Source organism: Bombina bombina, chromosome 2 (genome assembly GCF_027579735.1).
Source record: "Bombina bombina isolate aBomBom1 chromosome 2, aBomBom1.pri, whole genome shotgun sequence".
Taxonomy (NCBI): domain Eukaryota; kingdom Metazoa; phylum Chordata; class Amphibia; order Anura; family Bombinatoridae; genus Bombina; species Bombina bombina.
This window is the reverse complement of record NC_069500.1, coordinates 1,231,195,839-1,231,223,029: the sequence shown is the minus strand read 5'-3', so window position 1 is coordinate 1,231,223,029 and position 27,191 is coordinate 1,231,195,839. Positions and strand designations below refer to the sequence as shown.

At 40.1% G+C, this 27,191-nt stretch overlaps 1 protein-coding gene across 1 annotated transcript in view; it reads left to right on the top strand.

Annotated features, from left to right (window-relative positions):
• The window catches only part of ATP10D (ATPase phospholipid transporting 10D (putative)), a 452,340-nt gene that overhangs the window by 284,234 nt on the left and 140,915 nt on the right, over nt 1-27,191 (top strand). Inside the window, exons 11-13 of the mRNA XM_053703992.1 lie at nt 3,344-3,529; nt 22,370-22,970; nt 23,929-24,032. Coding sequence (XP_053559967.1) covers nt 3,344-3,529; nt 22,370-22,970; nt 23,929-24,032 — 891 coding nt within the window. The remainder of the gene's footprint in view (nt 1-3,343; nt 3,530-22,369; nt 22,971-23,928; nt 24,033-27,191) is intronic.

The following is a 27,191-nucleotide window of genomic DNA, read 5'->3' as shown; positions in this document are numbered from 1 at the left end:
CAATTATCTGCAAACCAGATAAAGAGAGAGGCATTCTTACACTGTGTGCAAGACCTCCTAGTTATGGGTGTGATCCATCCAGTTCCAAAGGAGGAATAGGGACAGGGATTTTACTCAAATCTGTTTGTGGTTCCCAAAAAAGAGGGAACCTTCAGACCAATTTTGGATCTAAAGATCTTAAACAAATTCCTCAGAGTTCTATCATTCAAGATGGAAACTATTCGTACCATCCTACCTATGATCCAGGAGGGTCAATATATGACTACAGTGGATTTAAAGGATGCTTATCTTCACATTCCGATACACAAAGATCATCATCGGTTTCTCAGGTTTGCCTTTCTAGACAGGCATTACCAGTTTGTAGCTCTTCCCTTTGGATTAGCTACAGCCCGAAGAATTTTTACGAAGGTTCTGGGGTCGCTTCTGGCGGTCCTAAGGCCGCGGGGCATAGCAGTGGCCCCTTATTTAGACAACATCCTGATACAGGCTTCAAAATTCCAAATTGCCAAGTCTCATACGGACATAGTACTTTCTGAGGTCGCATGGGTGGAAAGTGAACGAGGAAAAGAGTCCTCTATCCCCACTCACAAGAGTTTCCTTCCTAGGGACTGTGGAAATGAAAATTTACCTGACCAAGTCCAGGTTATCAAAGCTTCTAAATTTCTGCTGTGTTCTTCATTCCATTCCCCGCCCTTCGGTGGCTCAGTGCATGGATGTAAGCGGCTTAATGGTAGCGGCAATGGACATAGTGCCGTTTGCACGCCTACATCTCAGACCGCTGCAACTATGCATGCTCAGTCAGTGGAATGGGGATTATACAGATTTGTCCCCTCTACTAAATCTGGAATCGAATGGCGTCTCGCCAGAACGCCAAGCTTCCTTGTTACGGATCCAGGTCCAGGGATCCAGAGGCGACTCTGATAGATGCTCTAGCAGCGCCTTGGTCTTCAACCTGGCATATGTGTTTCCACCGTTTCCTCTGCTCCCTCGACTGATTGCCAAGATCAAGCAGGAGAGAGCATCAGTGATTTTGATAGCGCCTGCGTGGCCACGCAGGACCTGGTATGCAGATCTAGTGGAGATGTCATCCTTTCCACCTTGGACTCTGCCGTTAAGACAAGACCTTCTACTACAAGGTCCTTTCAATCATCCAAATCTAATTTCTCTGAGACTGACTGCCTGGAGATTGAACGCTTGATTTTATCAAAGCGTGGCTTCTCAGAGTCAGTCATTGATACCTTAATACAGGCACGAAAGCCTGTCACCAGGAAAATTTACCATAAGATATGGCGTAAATATCTTTATTGGTGTGAATCCAAGGGTTACTCATGGAGTAAGGTCAGGATTCCCAGGATATTATCCTTTCTCCAAGGTGGTTTGGAAAAAGGATTGTCAGCTAGTTCCTTAAAGGGACAGATTTCTGCACTGTCTATTCTTTTGCACAAGCGTCTGGCAGATGTTCCAGACGTTCAGGCATTTTGTCAGGCTTTAGTTAGAATCAATCCTGTGTTTAAACCTGTTGCTCCACCATGGAGCTTAAATCTGGTTCTTAAGGTTCTTCAAGGAGTTCTGTTTGAACCTCTTCATTCCATAGATATCAAACTTTTATCTTGGAAAGTTATTTTTTTGGTAGCTATTTCCTCGGCTCGTAGAGTCTCAGAGTTATCTGCTTTACAATGTGATTCTCCTTATCTGATCTTCCATACGGATAAGGTAGTCCTGCGTACCAAACCTGGGTTTTTACCTAAGGTGGTATCTAACAAGAATATTAATCAAGAGATTGTTGTTCCATCCTTGTGTCCTAATCCTTCTTCAAAGAAGGAACGTCTATTACACAATCTGGACATGGTTCGTGCTTTAAAGTTTTACTTACAAGCTACTAAAGATTTTCGTCAAACATCTGCTTTGTTTGTTGTCTACTCTGGACAGAGGAGAGGTCAAAAGGCTTCGACAACCTCTCTTTCTTTTTGGCTAAGAAGCATAATCCGCTTAGCCTATGAGACTGCTGGCCAGCAGCCTCCTGAAAGGATTACAGCTCATTCTACTAGAGCTGTGGCTTCCACTTGGGCCTTTAAAAATGAGGCTTCTGTTGAACAGATTTGCAAGGCGGCGACTTGGTCTTCGCTTCATACTTTTACAAATTTGATAGTTTTGCTTCTTCGGAGGCTATTTTTGGGAGAAAGGTTTTACAGGCAGTGGTACCTTCCGTTTAAGTACCTGCCTTGTCCCTCCCTTCATCCGTGTACTTTAGCTTTGGTATTTGTATCCCACAAGTAATGGATGATCCGTGGACTGGATACACCTTACAAGAGAAAACATAATTTATGCTTACCTGATAAATTTATTTCTCTTGTGGTGTATCCAGTCCACGGCCCGCCCGGTCATTTTAAGGCAGGTAATTTTTACATTTAAACTACAGTCACCACTGCACCCTTTGGTTTCTCCTTTCTCGGCTTGTTTTTGGTCGAATGACTGGATATGGCAATTAGGGGAGGAGCTATATAACAGCTCTGCTGTGAGTGTCTTCTTGCAACTTCCTGTTGGGAATGAGAATATCCCACAAGTAATGGTTGATCCGTGGACTGGATACACCACAAGAGAAATAAATTTATCAGGTAAGCATAAATTGTTTTTTTTATTCCGACGTTTTTGCCGTTGTCTAATCAAAATTGTGGCAAGTTTCATTTAAAAAAAACAAAAAAAACAGGCTCTTTTGCGCATTTGTTACCAACGTCATGCACAAAAGATCCTGTTTTTTTTACCATCACTTTAATATACTTTTTACCTCTGTGATTGCCTTGTGTCTAAGTGTCTGCAGACTGCCCCCTTATTTCAGTTCTTCCGACGGCTGGGGGAATTGCTGGAGCGGCTGCCAGGATTAAAACGTAAGTTTTTGAAGAAAAGTGAAATGTCAATTTTGATGAATTAAAGTGCCCTTGTTTTTAATAGGATTATTAAAAACCGGGCGCTAATTCATCAAAATTGACCTTCACTTTAAGGACCCTTGACTTCTCAGTCAGTGCCATACATAGGAAATTAAATGAAGGAACAGGAAGAGAGTACAAAGCTTGCTTACTGCTTAGGGATCTGCCAGAAGCAACAGGCTTGGCTGTGTTAGTGCTTTTCAGGTGTGCCTATGAGACCTACACCTCTTCTCTGCCAAGGGGCAGGACCTGGACAATTTACCTGATGCTTTTTTAATTCTCCAGGAATTATGGGTGGTGCCCTGGCACCTAGAATTTGTCAAGACCTGACTTGTCTATTCAAAAGCATTATTTATTTATTTGTATTACCAGTTTAGCATTGGTGACATAAAAGTTCCTAAACTCTGTTTGTCTTACAGGAGAAGGATGTTGTACCAGATCCTGGGTTATTACAAAAGTGCTCACAAATCACACCCCAGTCCCTCTCGGTGTCTGATCAAGCCGAGGACTCTGCTTTGGAGACTTCTTACATCATTGACTTCTTTATTGCTTTAGCAATCTGTAACACTGTAGTGGTGTCACTGCCCAACCAACCACGCAGAAAGGTAGATATATTTATTTTATAGAAGGAAATAGAAGCAGATGTTTAACTTATTGTTACAATAGATATTTTCTTTCATCAGATGGTGAGAGTCCACAAGACATTTTCATGTGATAATTACCCTCTAGTACACTATGAGGAGGCGAAAACTCCACAACATAAGAGAGCTATACATCCTTTCTACTTACCCTGAATCCTCAGTCATATTTATTTCTAGTCTTTTTTTTTTCTCTTCTTCCCACTACATTGAGAGTTTACTAAATAATTTATTTTATTCCTTTTTGTGCTGCTGTATATTAAAATAGTTAAATAAGCATTTATTAAATATTTTATTTTGTGCTTAAAGCAACAGTGCACCCCACTCAGGGATTTTATTTATTTATTTATAAAATATTTTACCAGGAAGGATACATTAAGATTTCTCTCGTTTTCAAGTATGTCCTGTGACCACAAAACATTGCGTTGATACAATAGGGTACAATAAAATACAAAAACAATAATAATACACAATATATGCAAACATTTAGCAGGTACGAAATATTTAATCAACCATGACAGGAGCATTCTGTTTTGAGATCTGTATAGAGGGATCTCTTAAAGGATTTTAGGCTTGGGGAAGTTTTTTGGGGGTTTTTTTATCGAGGTTTGGAAGAAGGCATACAAGCTTGTTAAAACCAGTATAAGCAAAAGTTGTAGTACAATATCAAAATATAATATACAGTATACATGCCAAACATTTTTTGAGCCTTACTCTGAACACAATTGGCCACTTTTGGACCATATACAAAACATTGAATATGTAAAAGGCTCCTAGAAATGTAGGAGACCACTCATGGATCTCAACTGACAAACCTTATTTTTCTATTAGAATATTGAACAACTGTATAAGGTAGCATTACAACTTGTTAATAAAGAAAACATGTATAGAATTTATATATGGAGTTATGCCTGAAATGTAGTTATAGAAAAGAAATAGTTCTTTTATTGCTTGAAGTGGAGTGGGTAGCCGCTTGTAGCAAGAAAATTAACTATAGGAGACAGAGAGGCATATAAAAGATCTATAGATAGCACTTATAGAACTCAACCAGGTATACGCGTCGCATTTATGCTGTGAGAAATTCGTCCGCCACCAGCAAAGAAGAGGTTAAGAAGCTTGTCACAAAGTATTACAGTTTTGCTTCATTACAGGATTAGCTGCATTCATTAACATGATGGTGCACCATAGGATCTATCAACATAAGAAATAAATGACAACATGCAATGAAATTTTTTTTTTACTCTATTTGGGATGTAGCTACTAAAAACAAAAAAGAAAGAGCTCTATTGGCACTTAATATGGGGTGGGCAGGCGCTTAAAATAAAAAAATTAGCTACAGTAACCAAACAGGCAAATAAAAGAGTTATATGTGAGACCTACAGAGCCCAACCAAGTATTCATATCAAATTTAGGATATGGAGAACTCATCTGCCACCAGCAAGGTAGAGGTTAAATATCTTTCTATAGGATTGGACAATTATGCTACATTATTAGGTCAGCTGCAGGCTATACCATGACGGTGCACCTTAAAGATTGTTAGCAATAGGGGTAAAGCTTATAGGTGTGCGTTTCAAATATAACTGAAGTGTAAAGGCAATTTCTCATAGCTCCAGTAACTGGATTCATAATTAGGATAAATAGATAGATAGATATTGTGCCGCCCCGGCCGCTGGCAACACGCATCCCTGCATAACGCTAAGCTGGAGCTCAAGGAACAATAAAAGGGCTTGAAATTTGACTTATACACCACAGCATAAGCATTGCAGTAAATACAGGAGTTTGGTATTATAAGCCTTAGGAGAGTTAAGCTATACATAAGAAATAAGCATGTCCCCATAGAATAATAAGAACCAATACGGAAAAGGCATATATATGAGTAATCCGCATAACTAAGCTTAAATCAGAGCTCTCTAATACAATGAGGAATCAGTAAGAGTCAAAGATAAACAGATACTCAGACTGCCTGAGAGTTCCATAATGTGTGTTCCATGTCTACCCTATTCCAGCAGGTGATATGGGCAGACAGTTCCTCTCAGCAGGCAATGCGAGACTTATTGTCCCTTGAGATTGCAACAGTTCTTTAGGGAGAAATGAAGTTAAAGGCAGGATCCCTCGTAGCCATGTCTCACTCCGGTCTCGAAGGTAGCATGTAATCGGGAGTCCTTTGAATGTACACAGCTCAGCTGAATGACTCGCCAAATGAGTTTAATGGCTGACCCCTACGTTGCTTTGAGTGAACTTTGATAAGGCAACAGTCACCATAGCCGCCACAGTACCTTCGTTAGCTGGTTTTCCGTTATTTAATGCAGGCAGCATGGGGGTGGCTTCTGCTGATCTCTCGCTGTCAATCTGTATAGAGACGGCGTGCTGAGGTCCCAGCATACCGTCGTTCGGTCTTTCCAGAAGAACAGGCTCAGTTTGGGCGACTCCATGCGACACTGGTTCTTGATTGCTCTCCAGGTTAAATCTTGTGAACAGAACAGCCTACAAATGCAGCATGGTGTTTCATTAGCAATTGATTTAGCTCCCTTAAAACATCAGCAGCACACTCCATAGTCTCTTACCCAGATCCGTAGTCAGGCAGATTAGATAAAGTGGATTCTCAGTAAAGCACACTTAGTGCATTGTAACGACAGGGCCAGAGGCTTCCCGCCGGGGGTATAATAAAGGGCAGAGATCTTATAACAGCTCCGGGCGCTGGTGCCAGCAGCAATTTCAGTAACTATAGGCATAAAAAGATGCGGCTTCCAATGTATAAAACAATGTTTGTAATTAATTACATGAATTGACCTGCAGGAAGTTAAATTTTGAAGTTTGTCAAAGAAAAGCTGTAGCAGCACATAGCTATGCGACTGAACATGGCCGCTGCCCAGAAGTTCCCCCTTGGGGAAGTTTTTAAAGTGTGAGGGAGGTCATTCCATAATTGTAGCGCTCTGTAGGAAAAGGAGGATCGAGCTGCTTTCTTTTTATATTGAGGCAAGCTAAATAATGTGCTGTTATTGGATCGGAGGTTATAGGAGGTGGGAATAGCAGGGGAGAGCATTCTGCTCAGGTAGGGTGGGAGCTTCCCAGAAAGGCTCTTAAAGACAAGGCAGGAAAGATGGAGGGTGCGTCTGGATTCCAGCGACAGCCAGTTTAGTTCTTTTAGCATGTCACAATGGTGGGTCCTGTAGTTACATTGTAGCACAAAGCGGCAGAACGAGTTATATAATGTATTTAGTTTATTAAGGTGAGTTTGCGGAGCAGGTGCATATACTATGTCCCCATAATCCAAGATAGGTATCGGCATTTGCTGTACAATCTTTTCCTTTACTGTAGGGCTGAGGCAAGATTTGTTTCTGTACAGGGTACCTAGTTTTGGATAAAGTTTAGAGGCAAGTTTTTCTATGTGGAGTCCAAAAGATAGATTGGGGTCTAACAACAAACCTAAGTATTTAAAAGAGTGGACTGCGGTCAGCGTGCAATTGGATTTTGTTTTGATGCGAAGATGGGAATTTTGTAATTTTTGTATTTTAGGTCCCGTTCCAAAGATCATTGTGACAGTTTTGTCAGTGTTTAGGAAGAGTTTGTTTTTCGAGATCCACTTTTCTACCTCTGTGAACTGGTCTTGGAGCACTGCTTCAAGCTGCGGCAGATCAGATTTGTTTGCATAGATTACCGTGTCGTCTGCGTACTTGTGTACAGTTGAGGATTTGCAGACATTAGGCAAATCATTTATAAATAATGTGAATAGTAGGGGGCCGAGAATGGACCTTGGCGAACACCACACGTGACTGGGAGAGGGAGGGAGTCACTGTTAGAAACAGAGACATATTGTGATCGATCCGATACATATGATTTAAACCAGGTTAACGGGCGATCAGCAATACCAGAGTTTTTTAGTTTGAGAAGTAGTATGTCATGGTCCACTGTGTCAAAAGCCTTAGCAAAATCAAGGAAAATAGCTCCAGCTAGGTCTCCTTGTTCCATGCCAGTTTGGATGTCGTTGCAAACTTTTAGGAGGGCAGTTGTAGTGGAGTGATTCGGTCTAAAACCTGATTGATCAGGGGTCAGATAGTTAGAAAGTTGATAATACTCGCATAATTGCGTATGGACGCATTTTTCTAAGATTTTTGACAATACAGGGAGCAATGATATAGGGGGATAGTTAGAAACCAAGGTTAACTACCCACTTTTATGAATAGGCACTACTCTTGCAGTTTTCCAGAGTTTGGGTATGTATCCAGACACCAAGGATTCGTTAATTAGGGTTGTGACGGGCTTAGCAATTGCCGGCTCACTGAGCTTCAACAGCATTGCTGGGATTTGATCAGGTCCTAACTGGTTTTTCATTTTTAGATTATTGAGGTGTTTCTTAATGACATTGAAGGGTACAGGTCTAAAATTGAACTTCTCTATATTGGGTCTTTGCTGTTTTAGTGGGGCCTGATCCACATTTGTAGCTTCAGGATGCGTGCCATTTATTAGTTTGTCAATCAGGGTGGTGGAGCATCCGACAAAATAATTGTTAAAGGCATTTGCTACTTCTAAGGGGAGTTGCAGGTTTTGGTTATCCACATTGACAGTGGAGGGTTGGGAGTGGATTGGTGGATTTTGTAGTTATTTATGAGTTTCCAAAACTTTCAAGGGTTAGATATATTATTGTGCAGATTTTCACAGAAATATTGTGCCTTAGCCAATTTTGTTTGTTTAGTACATATATTTTGCCATTGTCTATATACACAGTGATCATTCATAGAGCCAGCTGTGATCCAATTCAAGTGTGCTCCTTTTACTCTCACCTTACGCAGCAGTGCATGTAAATTCCAAACTTGTAGGAGTTCAGACTGAAAGAATTCAACTGCAGAGTCTAGATCTGGGATTTGGTTTAATCTGTGCCAGGGGAGGTTCTTGATGTCATTTAGAAATGATTGAAGATTACATTTTTTGAAGGACCTGGGGATTTTAACCTTAAAAGAGGATTTATTAGCCTTTATTTTGCGCACACAGTACACTAAGCAGTGGTCACTGAAATTGTTAGGGAGAACACCTGCTTCCTGGATTCGGTCGGGAGAAGTGGAGAGAATCCAGTTGAGCAGGGTATGATTATGGCTTTTGATGTTTATGCAAGTTGGGGAGGAGATTAATTGTGTTAGCTGCAAAGATTTAAACAGCGAGTGACAACTGTTATTTTTTGGATTCAGCCAATGTTCAGCCAGTTAAAATCTCCAAAAACCTAAATTTCACTTTTTGGGTTTTGCGTTATGGATTCACTAAAGGAGCTGTTCTATGTCTGAAATGGAATGCACAAGGGAGCTAGGTGGGCAGTAGATTCCTGCAACAATGATTGATTTACTGCACGGGATCTTAATTTTGCCAGAAAGGAAATCAAAGGTGGCAGGAGAGCTAGATTTTTGTATGGGGGTGAACTTTGTGGAGTTGTCAATATAAATTACAATGCCGCCTCCTCTCTTTGCTCTGTCAATTCTATTGCATGAATACCCATCTATTGCAATGGCAGAGTCAGGTATTTTGCAGTTAGCCATGATTCAGAGATCACAATGATTTTTGGCTTGTATTGTAAACACCAAGCTTGCAGTGCATTGATTTTTGGAAGTAAGCTGCGTATATTACAGTGCACAAAGGAGAGGCCTTTTTTAGCTGGAAGGCTAGGAATGGAATTTGCTGGGGGACCAGGGTTAGACTCTACATCATTTGCAAGGGCAAGTAGCATAAGGAATAGGAATTTGGACATAGTTTTTGTTTGGCTATATAGTGAATGGCACTATCTTCCTTTGACTACCTGAAGCAGAGGGCAGTGTCAGCTGAAAGTGGGTCTGTGAATGTTCTTTAAAGACTTGTAAGTATACTTTAAAATTCAGCTGGGGGAGAGATAAATTAGTGTTAGATTTCAGTTTAGATTTCAGTTTAATATCATGTTTTCAATATTTAAATATCCCCTTTGTACAATTAAATATTAATAGAAGAAGAATAGTTCCCCGAAAGGTAAATAGTGGTCACTCTTGAACCACATACTAAGCTTTTAGAAACCCTTAGGGGGAAAATGAGGGGAACAAAACAAAAGGGTCACTCGTGGACCCAAAGCCTGTAAGAACATGACACCAAATGAATGGGAAAATAAACGATTATCATATAGCATAAGTACACTATCAACACTTGTCTTATTGTCATGTAAAATGCACAATATTATCATGATGGCTACTAACTGTAACTTAATATAGACTGAAGCTCTAAGGGTTGGGAAATCCTATAATAAGACAATGGCTATCCAGCTATCTCCATAAAAACAAGTAGGAAAGCGTATATTAGCCTATAAACAAACTAAAGTGTAGTAGGTTACCTTTTCAAATACGTCACTGAATTGCATTATATCTATAGACAACATCTCAGGTAAGCCAGAGTGAGAAATTGTATCGATACTGGGTGCAAAGTAGTTAACATATCTCATTTTAATATTAATTAGCCATGCTAAGAGCATTTATAGAGCTGGGGGAGCAAACATATCTAGATGATAGCTATGGATATATATATGATTACAGTGAGAGTTTGCAAAATAAATCTTTTGGACAACTAACTTTAAAAAAAATGTGGGCTTGGCAGCAGACCAAAGGATCCACATCCATATGGGTAAAGTAGCTTTCTCTTGTTAAGTGTATCCAGTCCGCGGATCATCCATTACTTGTGGGATATTCTCCTTCCCAACAGGAAGTTGCAAGAGGATCACCCACAGCAGAGCTGCTATATAGCTCCTCCCCTCACTGCCATACCCAGTCATTCTCTTGCAACTCTCAACTAAGATGGAGGTCGTAAGAGGACTGTGGTGTTTTATACTTAGTTTATTTCTTCAATCAAAAGTTTGTTATTTTTAAATGGTACCGGAGTGTACTGTTTATCTCAGGCAGTATTTAGAAGAAGAATCTGCCTGCGTTTTCTATGATCTTAGCAGAAGTAACTAAGATCCTTTGCTGTTCTCACATATTCTGAGGAGTGAGGTAACTTCAGAGGGGGAATAGCGTGCAGGTTTTCCTGCAATAAGGTATGTGCAGTTAAAATATTTTTCTAGGGATGGAATTTGCTAGAAAATGCTGCCGATACCGAAGTAATGTAAGTAAAGCCTTAAATGCAGTGATAGCGACTGATATCAGGCTTATTAATAGAGATACATACTCTTATAAAAGTGTATTTTAAAACGTTTGCTGGCATGTTTAATCGTTTTTTACATATGTTTGGTGATAAAACTTATTGGGGCCTAGTTTTTTCCACATGGCTGGCTTGAATTTTGCCTAGAAACAGTTCCCTGAGGCTTCCCACTGTTGTAATATGAGTGGGAGGGGCCTATTTTGGCGTTTTTTTGCACAGCAAAAATTACAGACACAGCTTCTTCCTGCATGATCCAGGACTTCTCTGAAGGGCTCAAAAGGCTTCAAAAGTCGTATTGAGGGAGGTAAAAAGCCACAGTAGAGCTGTGTGGCAGTTGTTGTGACTGTTTAAAAAACGTTTTTGTCATTTGTTATTCCGTTTTTGGTAATAAGGGGTTAATCATCCATTTGCAAGTGGGTGCAATGCTCTGCTAACTTATTACATACACTGTAAAAATTTCGTTAGTGTAACTGCATTTTTTCACTGTTATTTCAAAATTTGGGAAAATTTGTGTTTCTTAAAGGCGCAGTAACGTTTTTTATATTGCTTGTAAACTTGTTTTAAAGTGTTTTCCAAGCTTGCTAGTCTCATTGCTAGTCTGTTTAAACACGTCTGACACAGAGGAACCTACTTGTTCATTATGTTTGAAAGCCATGGTGGAGCCCCATAGGAGAATGTGTACTAAATGTATTGATTTCACCTTAAACAGTAAAGATCAGTCTTTATCTATAAAAGAATTATCACCAGAGGGTTCTGTCGAGGGGGAAGTTATGCCAACTAACTCTCCCCACGTGTCAGACCCTTCGCCTCCCGCTCAGGGGACGCACGCTAATATGGCGCCAATTACATCAGGGACGCCCATAGCGATTATTTTGCAGGGCATGGCTGCAATCATGAATAATACCCTGTCAGAGGTATTATCTAGATTGCCTGAATTAAGAGGCAAGCGCGATGGCTCTGGGGTTAGGAGAGATACAGAGCGCGCAAATGCTGTTAGAGCCATGTCTGATATTGCGTCACAGTATGCAGAACATGATGACGGAGAGCTTCAGTCTGTGGGTGACATCTCTGATTCGGGGAAACCTGATTCAGAGATTTCTAATTTTAAATTTAAGCTTGAGAACCTCTGTGTATTGCTTGGGGAGGTATTAGCTGTTCTGAATGACTGTAACACAGTTGCAATTCCAGAGAAATTGTGTAGGCTGGATAGATACTATGCGGTGCCGGTGTGTACTGACGTTTTTCCTATACCTAAAAGGCTTACAGAAATTATTAGCAAGGAGTGGGATAGACCCGGTGTGCCCTTTTCCCCCCCTCCTATATTTAGAAAAATGTTTCCAATAGACGCCACTACACGGGACTTATGGCAGACGGTCCCTAAGGTAGAGGGAGCAGTTTCTACTTTAGCAAAGCGTACCACTATCCCGGTTGAGGACAGTTGTGCTTTTTCAGATCCAATGGATAAAAAATTGTAGGGTTACCTTAAGAAAATGTTTATTCAACAAGGTTTTATTTTACAGCCCCTTGCATGCATTGCGCCTGTCACTGCTGCGGCGGCATTCTGGTTTGAGGCCCTGGAAGAGGCCATCCAGACAGCTCCATTGAATGAAATTATTGACAAGCTTAGAACGCTTAAGCTAGCTAACTCATTTGTTTCTGATGCCATTGTTCATTTGACTAAACTAACGGCTAAGAATTCCGGATTCGCCACCCAGGCGCGTAGGGCGCTATTGCTTAAATCCTGGTCAGCTGACGTGACTTCAAAGTCTAAATTACTCAACATTCCTTTCAAGGGGCAGACCTTATTCGGGCCTGGCTTGAAGGAAATTATTGCTGACATTACTGGAGGCAAGGGTCATATCCTTCCTCAGGACAGGGCCAAATCAAAGGCCAAACAGTCTAATTTTCGTGCCTTTCGAAATTTCAAGGCAGGAGCAGCATCAACTTCCTCCGCTTCAAAACAAGAGGGAACTGTTGCTCATTCCAGACAGGCCTGGAAACCTAAGCAGTCCTGGAACAAGGGCAAGCAGGCCAGGAAGCCTGCTGCTGCCCCCAAGACAGCATGAAGGAACGGGCCCCTATCTGGAAACGGATCTAGTGGGGGGCAGACTTTCTCTCTTCGCCCCAGGCGTGGGCAAGAGATGTTCAGGATCCCTGGGCGTTGGAGATCATATCTCAGGGATATCTTCTGGACTTCAAAGCTTCTCGTCCACAAGGGAGATTTCATCTTTCAAAGTTATCATCAAACCAGATAAAGAAAGAGGCATTCCTAAGCTGTGTGCAAGACCTCCTAGTAATGGGAGTGATCCATCCAGTTCCGCGGACGGAACAAGGACAGGGTTTTTATTCAAATCTGTTTGTGGTTCCCAAGAAAGAGGGAACCTTCAGACCAATCTTGGATCTAAAGATCTTAAACAAATTCCTATGAGTTCCATCATTCAAAATGGAAACTATTCGGACCATCCTACCCATGATCCAAGAGGGTCAGTACATGACCACAGTGGACTTAAAGGATGCCTACCTTCACATACCGATTCACAAAGATCATCATCGGTTCCTAAGGTTTGCCTTTCTATACAGGCATTACCAATTGGTAGCTCTTCCCTTCGGGTTGGCCACTGCCCCGAGAATTTTTACAAAAGTTCTGGGCTCACTTCTGGCGGTTCTAAGACCGCGAGGCATAGCGGTTGCTCCGTATCTAGATGACATCCTGATACAGGCGTCAAGCTTTCAAATTGCCAAGTCTCATACAGAGATAGTTCTGGCATTTCTGAGGTCGCATGGGTGGAAAGTGAACGAGGAAAAGAGTTCTCTATCACCACTCACAAGAGTCTCCTTCCTAGGGACTCTTATAGATTCTGTAGAGATGAAAATTTACCTGACGGAGTCCAGGTTATCAAAACTTCTAAATGCTTGCCGTGTCCTTCATTCCATTCAGTGGCTCAGTGCATGGAAGTAATCGGCTTAATGGTAGCGGCAATGGACATAGTGCCATTTGCGCGCCTGCATCACAGACCGCTGCAATTATGCATGCTAAGTCAGTGGAATGGGGATTACTCAGATTTGTCCCCTCTACTAAATCTGGATCAAGAGACCAGAGATTCTCTTCTCTGGTGGCTTTCTCGGGTCCATCTGTCCAATGGTATGACCTTTCGCAGGCCAGATTGGACGATTGTAACAACAAGATGCCAGCCTTCTATGTTGGGGCGCAGTCTGGAACTCCCTGAAGGCTCAGGGATCGTGGACTCAGGAGGAGAAACTACTCCCAATAAATATTCTGGAGTTAAGAGCAATATTCAATGCTCTTCTAGCTTGGCCTCAGTTAGCAACACTGAGGTTCATCAGATTTCAGTCGGACAACATCACGACTGTGGCTTACATCAACCATCAAGGGGGAACCAGGAGTTCCCTAGCGATGTTAGAAGTCTCAAAGATAATTCGCTGGGCAGAGTCTCACTCTTGCCACCTGTCAGCGATCCACATACCAGGCGTAGAGAACTGGGAGGCGGATTTTCTAAGTCGTCAGACTTTTCATCCGGGGGAGTGGGAACTCCATCCGGAGGTGTTTGCTCAACTGGTCCATCGTTGGGGCAAACCAGAACTGGATCTCATGGCGTCTCGCCAGAACGCCAAGCTTCCTTGTTACGGATCCAGGTCCAGGGACCCGGGAGCAACGCTGATAGATGCTCTAGCAGCTCCTTTGTTCTTCAACCTGGCCTATGTGTTTCCACCGTTTCCTCTGCTCCCTCGACTGATTGCCAAAATCAAACAGGAGAGAGCATCAGTGATTCTGATAGCGCCTGCGTGGCCACGCAGGACCTGGTATGCAGACCTAGTGGACATGTCATCTCTTCCACCATGGACTCTGCCTCTGAGGCAGGACCTTCTAATACAAGGTCCTTTCAATCATCCAAATCTACTTTCTCTGAGACTGACTGCATGGAGATTGAACGCTTGATTCTATCAAGGCGTAGCTTCTCCGAGTCAGTCATTGATACCTTAATACAGGCTCGGAAGCCTGTCACCAGGAAAATCTACCATAAGATATGGCGTAAATATCTTTATTGGTGTGAATCCAAGGGTTACTCATGGAGTAAGGTCAGGATTCCCAGGATTTTGTCCTTTCTCCAAGAGGGTTTGGACAAAGGCTTATCAGCTAGTTCTTTAAAAGGACAGATCTCTGCTCTGTCTATTCTTTTGCACAAGCGTCTGGCAGAAGTTCCAGACGTCCAGGCATTTTGTCAGGCTTTGGTTAGGATTAAGACTGTGTTTAAAACTGTCGCTCCCCCGTGGAGCTTAAACTTGGTTCTTAAAGTTCTTCAGGGAGTTCCGTTTGAACCCCTTCATTCCATTGATATTAAACTTTTATCTTGGAAAGTTCTGTTTTTGATGGCTATTTCCTCAGCTCGAAGAGTCTCTGAGTTATCTGCCTTACATTATGATTCTCCTTATCTGATTTTTCATTGAGACAAGGTAGTTCTGCGTACCAAACCTGGGTTTTTACCTAAGGTGGTTTCTAACAGGAATATCAATCAAGAGATTGTTGTTCCATCATTGTGTCCTAATCCTTCTTCAAAGAAGGAACTTCTTTTGCATAATCTGGACGTAGTCCGTGCCTTGAAGTTTTACTTACAGGCTACTAAAGATTTTCGTCAAACATCTGCCCTGTTTGTCGTTTACTCTGGACAGAGGAGAGGTCAAAAAGCTTCGGCAACCTCTCTCTCCTTTTGGCTTCGGAGCATAATACGCTTAGCCTATGAGACTGCTGGACAGCAGCCCCCTGAAAGGATTACAGCTCATTCTACTAGAGCTGTGGCTTCTACCTGGGCCTTTAAAAATGAGGCCTCTGTTGAACAGATTTGCAAGGCTGCCACTTGGTCTTCGTTTCACACCTTTTCAAAATTTTACAAATTTGACACTTTTGCTTCTTCGGAGGCTGTTTTTGGAAGAAAGGTTCTACAGGCAGTGGTTCCTTCCGTTTAAGTTCCTGCCTTGTCCCTCCCATCATCCATGTACTTTAGCTTTGGTATTGGTATCCCACAAGTAATGGATGATCTGTGGACTGGATACACTTAACAAGAGAAAACATAATTTATGCTTACCTGATAAATTTATTTCTCTTGTAGTGTATCCAGTCCACGGCCCGCCCTGTCCTTTTAAGGCAGGTCTAAATTTTAATTAAACTACAGTCACCACTGCACCCTATGGTTTCTCCTTTCTCGTCTTGTTTCGGTCGAATGACTGGATATAGCAGTGAGGGGAGGAGCAATATAGCAGCTCTGCTGTGGGTGATCCTCTTGCAACTTCCTGTTGGGAAGGAGAATATCCCACAAGTAATTGATGATCCGTGGACTGGATACACTACAAGAGAAATAAATTTATCAGGTAAGCATAAATTATGTTTTTCTAATAGAAAATGTAGGCATTTGAAAAATATGCAAGGCACACATAATAACCATCATAAAAAAGTGCTGACAAGCATAAAATTGGGTAGCCATTCCTTCTGCTGCCTCATCTCAGCCCTATTAAGTACATTATATAAAGGTTCCTTAATTTTTCTGTACAACTATAACATTTTAAACAAGTAATGCTTGACAGAAAGGTATAAATGTCTATCAACACAGGGGCATATTTATCATAAATGCAGTACAGGTATGGAACAAACAGAGTTGAAGCAAGATGCTGGCAAACAGAGTGGATTAAAATAGCCCCAGAGTCCATCCATCCATGCGAATATCAAAGTCCTGGAAAAGTCATGCCAAAAAGTGATTACAAGAAAGATTGGACAAATGTGGGGATACTGCCAACGTATAAAAACTGCCCATAAGTTCAGATAGCAACTTACCTGGCTACTTGTACTATAATTTATTTCATGTAATTGGCAAGAGTCCATGAGCTAGCGACGTATGGGATATACAATCCTACCAGGAGGGGCAAAGTTTCCCAAACCTCAAAATGCCTATAAATACACCCCTCACCACACCCACAATTCAGTTTTTACAAACTTTGCCTCCTATGGAGGTGGTGAAGTAAATTAGTGCTAGATTTCTACGATGATATGAGCTTCTCAGCATTTTGAAGCCCGATTCCTCTCAAAGTACAGTGAATGTCAGAGGGATGTGAAGGAAGTATCACCTATTGAATGCAATGGTTTCCCTCACGGGAGATCTATTTCATAGGTTCTCTGTTATCGTCATAGGGATTAATCTCCTACCTCCCTTATTCAGATCGATGATATACTCTCATATTCCATTACCTCTACTGATAACTGTTTCTGTACTGGTTTGGCTATCTGCTTTATGTGGATGGGGTGTCTTTCGGTAAGTATGTTCATTACATAAGACACTCTCAGCTATGGTTTGGCACTTTATGTATTAATATAAAGTTCTAAATATATGTATTGTACTTATATTTGCCATGAGTCAGGTTTATGTATATTTCCTTTTGCAGACTATTCAGTTTCATATTTGGGGAAATACATATTTCGGAAAATATTTTTCTTAACTGGGGTTTAGTCTTTTTTTTTCAAATTGACTGCTTTTTCATTAAATTTTCGCGGGCAAAATTAGGCTCGCAAGGCGCAAAATGCTGACGTTTATTGCTTCATTCTTGGTGCGAGAAATTTTCTGGTGCGAAGGTACGTCCAGTGACGCAAGTTCATAATTTCCGGCGTTGTACTTGACACCGAGTGCCTTGCACAAGGTGCGTCTGCAATGACGCGCGTGGGTCATTTCCGGATGTTGTTAGTGCCAAAAAAATTGAGTTTGTGGTGTGCGTCATACTTGTGCCAAATAATTTCATTATTTAAAACCCCATTCCTATATGCCTCTTTCCTTTTTCTATGTCAGAGGGCTATGCTGTTTGCATTTTTTCCCATTCCTGAAACTGCCATATAAGGAAATTTGATAATTTTGCTTTATATGTTGTTTTTTTCCTCTTACATTTGCAAGATGTCTCAATCTGATCCTGTCTCAGAAACCACTGTTGGAACCCTGCTGCCTGTTAACAGTTCTACCAAAGCTAAGTGTATCTGTTGTAAATTTGTGGAGATTACATCTCCAGCTGTGGTATGTAATAGTTGTCATGATAAGCTTTTACATGCAGATAATGTATCCATCAGTAATAGTACAATGCCTGTTGTTCCTTCAATATCTAATGTACATGATATCCCTGTGAATATAAAAGATTTTTATTACTAATGCGATTCAGAAGGCTTTGTCTGCTATCCCGCCTTCTAATAAACGTAAAAGGTATTTTAAAACTTGTCATATAGTTGATGAATTTTCAAATGACCGACAACAAAATTATCCTCTTCCGGATGAGGATCTGATTCAAAAGATCCTACCCTCAGATATTGACACTGACAAATCTACTTATTTATTTAAAATGGAGTATATTCGTTCCTTGTTAAAAGAGGTGTTGATTACATTGGATATTGTTCTCTTGAACAATAAAACTCCTGTGGTTACTCCAGAGGTTTTTCCAGTTCCTGATGCTGTTTCTGATATGACTTCTAAGGAATGGAATAGGCCTGGTACTTCTTTTATCCCTTCTTCAAGGTTTAAAAAATTGTATCATTTGCCAGCAATTAGTTTGGAATTTTTGGAAAAGATCCCCAGAGTTGATGGGGCTATTTCTACTCTTGCCAAACGTACTACTATTCCTATGGAAGATAGTACTTCCTTAGATAGGAAACTTGAATCTTATCTAAGGAAAGCTTATTTATATTCTAGCTATCTCCTCAGGCCTGCCATTTCTTTGGCTGATGTTGCAGCTGCATCAACTTTTTGGTTGGAAAGTTTAGCGCAACAGGAAACAGATCCTGATTTGTCTAGCATTGTTCGCTTGCTTTAACATGCTAATCATTTTATCTGTGATGCCATTTTTTATATCATCAAAATTGATGTTAAAGCTATGTCTCTAGCTATTTTAGCTAGAAGAGCTTTGTGGCTTAAATATTGGAATGCTAACATGGTATCTAAATCTAGATTACTATCTCTTTCTTTCCAAGGTAATAATTTATTTGGTTCTCAGTTGGATTCAATTATTTCAACTGTCACTGGGGGGAAGGGAGTTCTTTTGCCTCAGGATAAAAGACCTAAGGGTAAATCTAAAGCTTCTTACCGTTTTCGTTCCTTTCGTCAAAATAAGGAACAGAAACCCAATCCTTCCCCCAAAGAATGTTTCCAATTGGAAACCTTCTTCAAGTTGGAATAAATCCAAGCCGTTTAAGAAACCAAAGCCAGCCCCCAAGTCTGCATAAAGGTGTGGCCCTCATTCCAGCTCAGCTGGTAGGGGGCAGATTAAGATTCTTCCAAAGCATTTGGGCAGATTCTGTCAAAAATCAATATATTCAGAGTATTGTCTCTCAAGGGTACTGAATAGGATTCAGAGTAAGACCTCCTGTGAGAAGATTTTTTTTCTCTCACGCATCCCGGCAAATCCAGTAAAGGCTCAGGCTTTTCTGAAGTGTTTTTCAGATCTGGAGCTTTCAGGGGTAATCATACCAGTTCCGTTTCAGGAGCAGGGTATGAGGTTTTATTCAAATCTATTAATTGTCCCATAGAAAGAAAATTCATTCAGGCCAGTTCTGGATCTGAAAATTTTGAATTGTTTTGTAAGAGTGCCAACTTTTACGATAGACTTACAGGATGCATATCTTCATATTCCGATTCATCCAGACCACCATCAGTTTCTGAGATTATCTTTTCTAGCCAAGCATTACTAATTTGTAGCTCTTCCATTTGGCCTAGCGACAGCTCCAGGAATTTTTTCAAAGGTTCTCGGTGCCCTAATCTCTGTAATCAGAGAACGGAGTATTGCAGTGTTTCCTTATTTGGATGATATCTTGGTACTAGCTCAGTCTTTACATTCTGCAGAATCTCACACAAATCAACTAGTGTTGTTTCTTCAAAGAGATGGTTGGAGGATCAATTTACCAAAAAGTTCATTGATTCCTCAGACAAAGGTCACCTTTTTAGGTTTCCAAATAGATTCAGTGTCCATGACTCTGTCTCTAACAGAAGAGAGACAACTAAAATTGGGTTCAGCTTGTCGGAACCTTCAGTCTCAATCATTCCCTTCAGTAACTATGTGCATGGAAGTTTTAGGTTTCATGACTGCAGCATCAGACGCGATCCCCTTTGCTCGTTTTCATATGAGACCTCTCCAGCTTTGTATGCTGAATCATTGGTGTAGGGATTATACAAAGATATCACAATTAATATCCTTAAATCCCAATGTTCGACTTTCTCTGACTTGGTGTTTAGATCACCATCGTATAGTTCACGGAGCCTCTTTTGTTCGTCCAACCTGGACTGTGATCACAACAGATGCAAGTCTTTCATGTTGGGTAACTGTCTGGGGATATCTGACAGCACAAGGGGTTTGGAAATCTCAAGAGGCGAGGTTACGAATCAATATTTTAGAACTCTGTGCTATTTTCAGGGCTCTTCAGGTGTGGCATCTGTTGAAGAGAGAACTGTTCATTAGTTTTCAGACAGAAAATATCACAACTGTGGTATATGTCAATCATCAGGGTGGGACTCGCAGTCCCAAAGCTATGAAAGAAGTATCTCGGATACTTTCTTGGGCGGAATCCAGCTCCTGTCTATTTTCTGCTGTTCATATCCCAGGTGTAGACAATTGGGAAGTGGATTATCTTAGCCTTCAGACTTTACTGCCGGGGGAGTGGTCGCTCCATCCAGATGTTTTCTCAAATTGTTCCAGAAATAGATCTGATGGCTTCCCATCTAAACAAGAAACTTCCCAGGTACCTGTCCAGGTTCAGGGATCCTCAGGCGGAGGCAGTGGATGCGTTAGCAGTTCCTTGGTGTTACCAACCTGCTTATATCTTCCCGCCTCTAGTTCTTCTTCCAAGAGTGATCTCCAAGATCATCATGGAACGATCGTTTATGTTGCTGGTAGCTCCAGCATGGCCTCACAGGTTTTGGTATGTGGATCTTGTTCGGATGTCCAGTTGCCAACCTTGGCCACTTCCTTTAAGGCCTTCTGTCTCAATGTCCTTTTTTCCATCAGGATCTAAAATCATTAATTTTGAAGGTATGGAAATTGAATGCCTAGTGCTTAGTCATAGAGGTTTTTCTGACTCAGTGATTAATACTATGTTACAGGCTCGTAAATCTGTTTCTAGGAAGATTTATTATCGAGTTTGGAAGACTTATATTTCATAGTGTTCTTCTCATAAATTTTCCTGGCATTCTTTTAGAATTCCTAGAATTTTACAGTTTCTTCAGGGTGGTTTGGATAAGGATTTGTCTGCAAGTTCCTTAAAGGGACAAATCTCTGCTCTTTCTGTTTTATTTCACAGAAAGATTGCTAAGCTTCCTGATATTCACTGTTTTGTTCAGGCTTTGGTCCGTATTAAGCCTGTCATTAAAACAATCTCTCCTCCTTGGAGTCATAATTTGGTTTTGAAGGCTTTACAGGCTCCTCCATTTGAGCCTATGCATTCTTTGGACATTAAACTACTTTCTTGGAAAATGTTGTTCCTTTTGGGCATTTCGTCTGCTAGAAGAGTTTCCGAATTATCTGCTGTTTGTGAATCTCCTTTTTTTTATTTTCCATCAGGATAAGGCAGTTTTGCGCTAAATTGTTCCTCCTTTGTGTCCTAATCCTAAGAATTCTTTGGAGAGATCCTTACATTCTTTGGATGTTGTTAGAGCGTTGAAATATTATGTTGAAACTACTAAAGATTTCAGGAAGACTTCTAGTCTCTTTGTTTTTTCTGGTCCTAGGAAAGGTCAGAAAGTTTCTGACATTTACTTGGCATCCTGGTTAAAACTTTTGATTCATCAGGCTTTTTTGGAGTCGGGTCAGGCCCCGCCTCAGAGAATTACAGATCATTCCACTAGATCAGTCTCCACTTCTTGTGCTTTTAAGAATGAAGCTTCAGTTGATCTGATTTGCAAAGCAGCAACTTGGTCTTCTTTGCATACATTTACTAAATTCTACCGTTTTGATGTATTTGCTTCCTCGGAAGCAGTTTTTGGTAGAAAAGTTCTTTAGGCAGCTGTGTCAGTTTGATTCCTCTGCTTATGTTTGTTTTTTTCTTTTCATTTATGAGAATAAACTTATATTTTGGGTTGTGGATTAATTATTTTCAGTGGAAAATGGCTGTTATTATTTTTATCCCTCCCTCTCTAATGACTCTTCTGTGGAGCTCCACATCTTAGTTATTGCTATCCCATACGTCACTAGCTCATTGACTCTTGCCAATTACATGAAAGAAAACATAATTTATGTAAGAACTTACCTGATAATTTCATTTCTTTCATATTGGCAAGAGTCCATGAGACCCACCCTTTTTATGGTCGTTATGATTTTTTGTATAAAGCACAATTATTTCCAAATTCCTTTTTTGATGCTTTTTACTCCTTTATCACCCCACTACTTGGCTATTCGTTAAACTGAATTGTGGGTTTGGTGAGGGGTGTATTTATAGGCATTTTGAGGTTTGGGAAACTTTGCCCCTCCTGATAGGATTGTATATCCCATACATCACTAGCTCATGGACTCTTGCCTATATGAAAGAATTGAATTTATCAGGTAAGTTCTTACATAAATTATGTTTTTTCTACTTTTGTAAAACACTTTCATAACTAGACATCTAATCTGTATATACGATCTGGTTTTATTTTTGAATAGATAAGAATGCCATCCCTTATAAAAACTCCCATAAAATCATTGGAAGAAATCAAACAGATGTTTCAGAAATTTTCAGTGCGTAAATTAAGCTCCTCTACACTTTCAAGTGGAAAAGATCCTGCTTCAGATAATTTGAATTTTGTGAGCAGACTATCATTTTTCAACAAAGTGAAGCTGGCTTCACCTTCATCTGATCTGCCTGATAAGTCAATAAATGAACTCCATGCCACAGGCAGCTTAAACACTACTGCTGAATTTGAGCCTGATAGTCTGGAGAAATCTGACGTGGTTAACAATGGTGATGATGATATTTTTGCTCCTGGGGAGCTGTGTTATGAGGCAGAATCTCCAGATGAGGCGGCACTGGTTCATGCTGCCAGGGCTTACAAATATACTCTAAAGTCACGGACACCTGATCAAGTCACTGTGGAGCTGGACTTCCTGGGACCTTTGACCTTTCAAATTTTGCACCTTTTACCTTTTGACTCCGTTAGAAAAAGGATGTCTGTGGTTATTCGCCACCCTATATCAAATAAAGTGGTAGTGTATACCAAAGGAGCAGACTCTGTTATAATGGATCTATTATCAGTCAATGCTGAAGGTGAGCCATGGATCTTGAATCTATTTAAAGGGACAGTCTACACCAGAATTTTTATTGTTTTAAAAGATAGATAATCCCTTTATTACCCATTCCCCAGTTTTGCATAACCAACACAGTTATATTAATATACTTTAACCTCTGTGATTATTTTGTATCTAAACCTCTGCAAACTGCCCCTTTATTTCAGTTTTTTTTATAGACTTGCAGTTTAGCCAATCAGTGCCTGCTCCCAGATAACTTCACGTGCACGAGCACAGTGTTATCTATATGAAATACATGAACTAACACCCTCTAGTGGTAAAAAACTGTTAAAATGCATTCTGAAAAGAGGTGGTCTTCAAGGTTTAAGAAATTAGCATATGAATCTCCTAGGTTAATCTTTCAACTAAGAATACCAAGAGAACAAAGCAAAATTGGTGATAAAAGTAAATTGGAAAATTGTTTAAAATCTGAATCATGAAAGTTTATTTTGATGAAAGATGAAAGTTTATTTTGGCCTAGACTGTCCCTTTAACAATGTACTTGTACAATACTTGATATTTTATAATCAGCTCCATCATTTTATATGCAGATTAACAGCCGAAGTGATACATATAGCTGGACTTTGCTCTTGTTTATAACATATAAACCATATTAAAATAACTTATCTTCATTTATGTTGTCTGTTTTGTTTAAAGGGTTTACATTTGCCATATAATTTAGCTAGTAAAGATGCTCATGTAAATGTGCGCACTGTCCTAATCTTCAGTGCGCACCTACCTGTTGCCCGTCTGACATGAAATAATCTAAAGTCGAAAGAGTAATCTATATGAATAATTAAGCCTTAGTGAACATTGCTGTTTACAGTCATGTAATAAAACTCTCTAGATAAATAACTGTAGAAAAAAAATCTGTTATTTAAAACATATGTTTTTTTATTTATTGATTTCATTGTCCTATAACCCTCTTGCATTTTCAGATAACAAAACTACATTGTTGCAGAAAAATATCAGAACATTAACGCAGAAACATTTAGATGGGTATGCCAAAGGTGGGCTTCGAACTTTATGTATTGCTAAAAAGGTAATTAACTATTAAATAAACTTACAAATATAATTTATTAATCTTTTTTCCACTTTTAACATTTCAAGTTGCACAGAAATAGAAAGCTACGTAAAAGGGAAGGAAATCTACTAACCAAATTATTCATTTAAATTCCATATGTGTCGGACTCAATTTTAGAATGCTTTTATGAGCCCAGAAGCAAAATTGGGTGTGATGACTTTAATAAAGGCCATTTCACATTTACTCAAAAATTCTTACCCTATCACATAACTTGATATATTATTGATTAAGCTATATAAGTGTGTCTTAATATTCACTAGCAGATTACTGCTTAGTTTATATCATTATGACATCACTATTAGGCACTATAAGGGTTGGCGTCTGTCTAGTATTAGCTGTAACTGGATAGTGTATGCAACCAATTTCCCTTTCAATTAGACCAAAGTAACATCCCACCAGGCAATAGAGCAAGGTGCCTGAAAGGCAAAACTGTTGTAAATAGCTTATGTGCATATTCTTCTTAAAAAAGCAAACAGATTATGATTGTTATTCATATCATTTGAATGTGCAGATCTTAATAGAAAAACCCATCTTTTTAAGCAGCCACTGTAAAGTATCAAATATGCATAGCAATGAGTGACAACCAAGGAGTTACGGAAATATTCATTATACAGGGAGTGCAGAATTATTAGGCAAGTTGTATTTTTGAGGATTAATTTTATTATTGAACAACAACCATGTTCTCAATGAACCCAAAAAACTTATTAATATCAAAGCTGAATATTTTTGGAAGTAGTTTTTAGTTTGTTTTTAGTTTTAGCTATTTTAGGGGGATATCTGTGTGTGCAGGTGACTATTACTGTGCATAATTATTAGGCAACTTAACAAAAAACAAATATATACCCATTTCAATTATTTATTTTTACCAGTGAAACCAATATAACATCTCAACATTCACAAATATACATTTCTGACATTCAAAAACAAAACAAAAACAAATCAGTGACCAATATAGCCACCTTTCTTTGCAAGGACACTCAAAAGCCTGCCATCCATGAGTTCTGTCAGTGTTTTGATCTGTTCACCATCAACATTGCGTGCAGCAGCAACCACAGCCTCCCAGACACTGTTCAGAGAGGTGTACTGTTTTCCCTCCTTGTAAATCTCACATTTGATGATGGACCACAGGTTCTCAATGGGGTTCAGATCAGGTGAACAAGGAGGCCATGTCATTAGATTTTCTTCTTTTATACCCTTTCTTGCCAGCCACGCTGTGGAGTACTTGGACGCGTGTGATGGAGCATTGTCCTGCATGAAAATCATGTTTCTTCTGTTATGTGTGATCAGTCCACGGGTCATCATTACTTCTGGGATATTATCTGCTCCCCTACAGGAAGTGCAAGAGGATTCACCCAGCAGAGTTGCTATATAGCTCCTCCCCTCTACGTCACCTCCAGTCATTCTCTTGCACCCAAAGACTAGATAGGAGGTGTGAGAGGACTATGGTGATTATACTTAGTTTTTATAACTTCAATCAAAAGTTTGTTATTTTACAATAGCACCGGAGCGTGTTATTACTTCTCTGGCAGAGTTTGAAGAAGAATCTACCAGAGTTTTTTCTTATGATTTTAACCGGAGTAGTTAAGATCATATTGCTGTTTCTCGGCCATCTGAGGGAGGTAAAAGCTTCAGATCAGGGGACAGCGGGCAGTTGAATCTGCATTGAGGTATGTAGCAGTTTTTATTTTCTGAATGGAATTGATGAGAAAATCCTGCCATACCGTTATAATGACATGTATGTATACTCTACACTTCAGTATTCTGGGGATGGTATTTCACCGGAATTACTCTGTAAAAGTACATTAAACCTTTTAATAGGTATTTAATTCATGTTAAACGTTTTTGCTGGAATGTAGAATCGTTTGCATTTCTGAGGTACTGAGTGAATAAATATTTGGGCATTATTTTTCCACTTGGCAGTTTGCTTGTTTTGATTATGACAGTTTCGTTTCTCTCTCACTGCTGTGTGTGAGGGGGAGGGGCCGTTTTTGGCGCTCTTTGCTACGCATCAAAAATTTCCAGTCAGTTACTCTTGTATTTTCTGCATGATCCGGTTCAGCTCTAACAGAACTCAGGGGTCTTCAAACTTCTTTGAAGGGAGGTAGATTCTCTCAGCAGAGCTGTGAGACTTATGTAGTGACTGTGTTTTAAAAACGTTGCTGTGATTTTTATGTTTAAAATTTAATTAGTGTTACTTTACTAATGGGAACAAACCTTTGCTAACAAGTTGTGTTGTTTTTACAGAGTGATGCTATAACTGTTTTTCAGTTCATTATTTCAACTGTCATTTAATCGTTTAGTGCTTCTTTGAGGCACAGTACGTTTTTGTTAAATAAGATTGTAACCAAGTTGCATGTTTATTGCTAGTGTGTTAAACATGTCTGATTCAGAGGAAGATACCTGTGTCATTTGTTCCAATGCCAAGGTGGAGCCCAATAGAAATTTATGTACTAACTGTATTGATGCTACTTTAAATAAAAGCCAATCTGTACAAATTGAACAAATTTCACCAAACAGCGAGGGGAGAGTTATGCCGTCTAACTCGCCTCACGTGTCAGTACCTGCGTCTCCCGCCCGGGAGGTGCGTGATATTATGGCGCCTAGTACATCTGGGCAGCCATTACAGATAACATTACAAGATATGGCTACTGTTATGACTGAAGTTTTGGCTAAGTTACCAGAACTAAGAGGCAAGCGTGATCACTCTGGGGTGAGAACAGAGTGCGCTGATAATTCTAGGGCCATGTCTGATACTGCGTCACAGCTTGCAGAGCATGAGGACGGAGAGCTTCATTCTGTAGGTGACGGTTCTGATCCAAGCAGATTGGATTCAGATATTTCAAATTTTAAATTTAAATTGGAAAACCTCCGTGTATTACTAGGGGAGGTCTTAGCGGCTCTTAACGATTGTAACACTGTTGCAATACCAGAGAAAATGTGTAGGTTGGATAAATACTTTGCGGTACCGGCGAGTACTGACGTTTTTCCTATACCTAAGAGATTAACTGAAATTGTTACCAAGGAGTGGGATAGACCCGGTGTGCCGTTCTCACCCCCTCCAATATTTAGAAAGATGTTTCCAATAGACGCCACCACACGGGACTTATGGCAAACGGT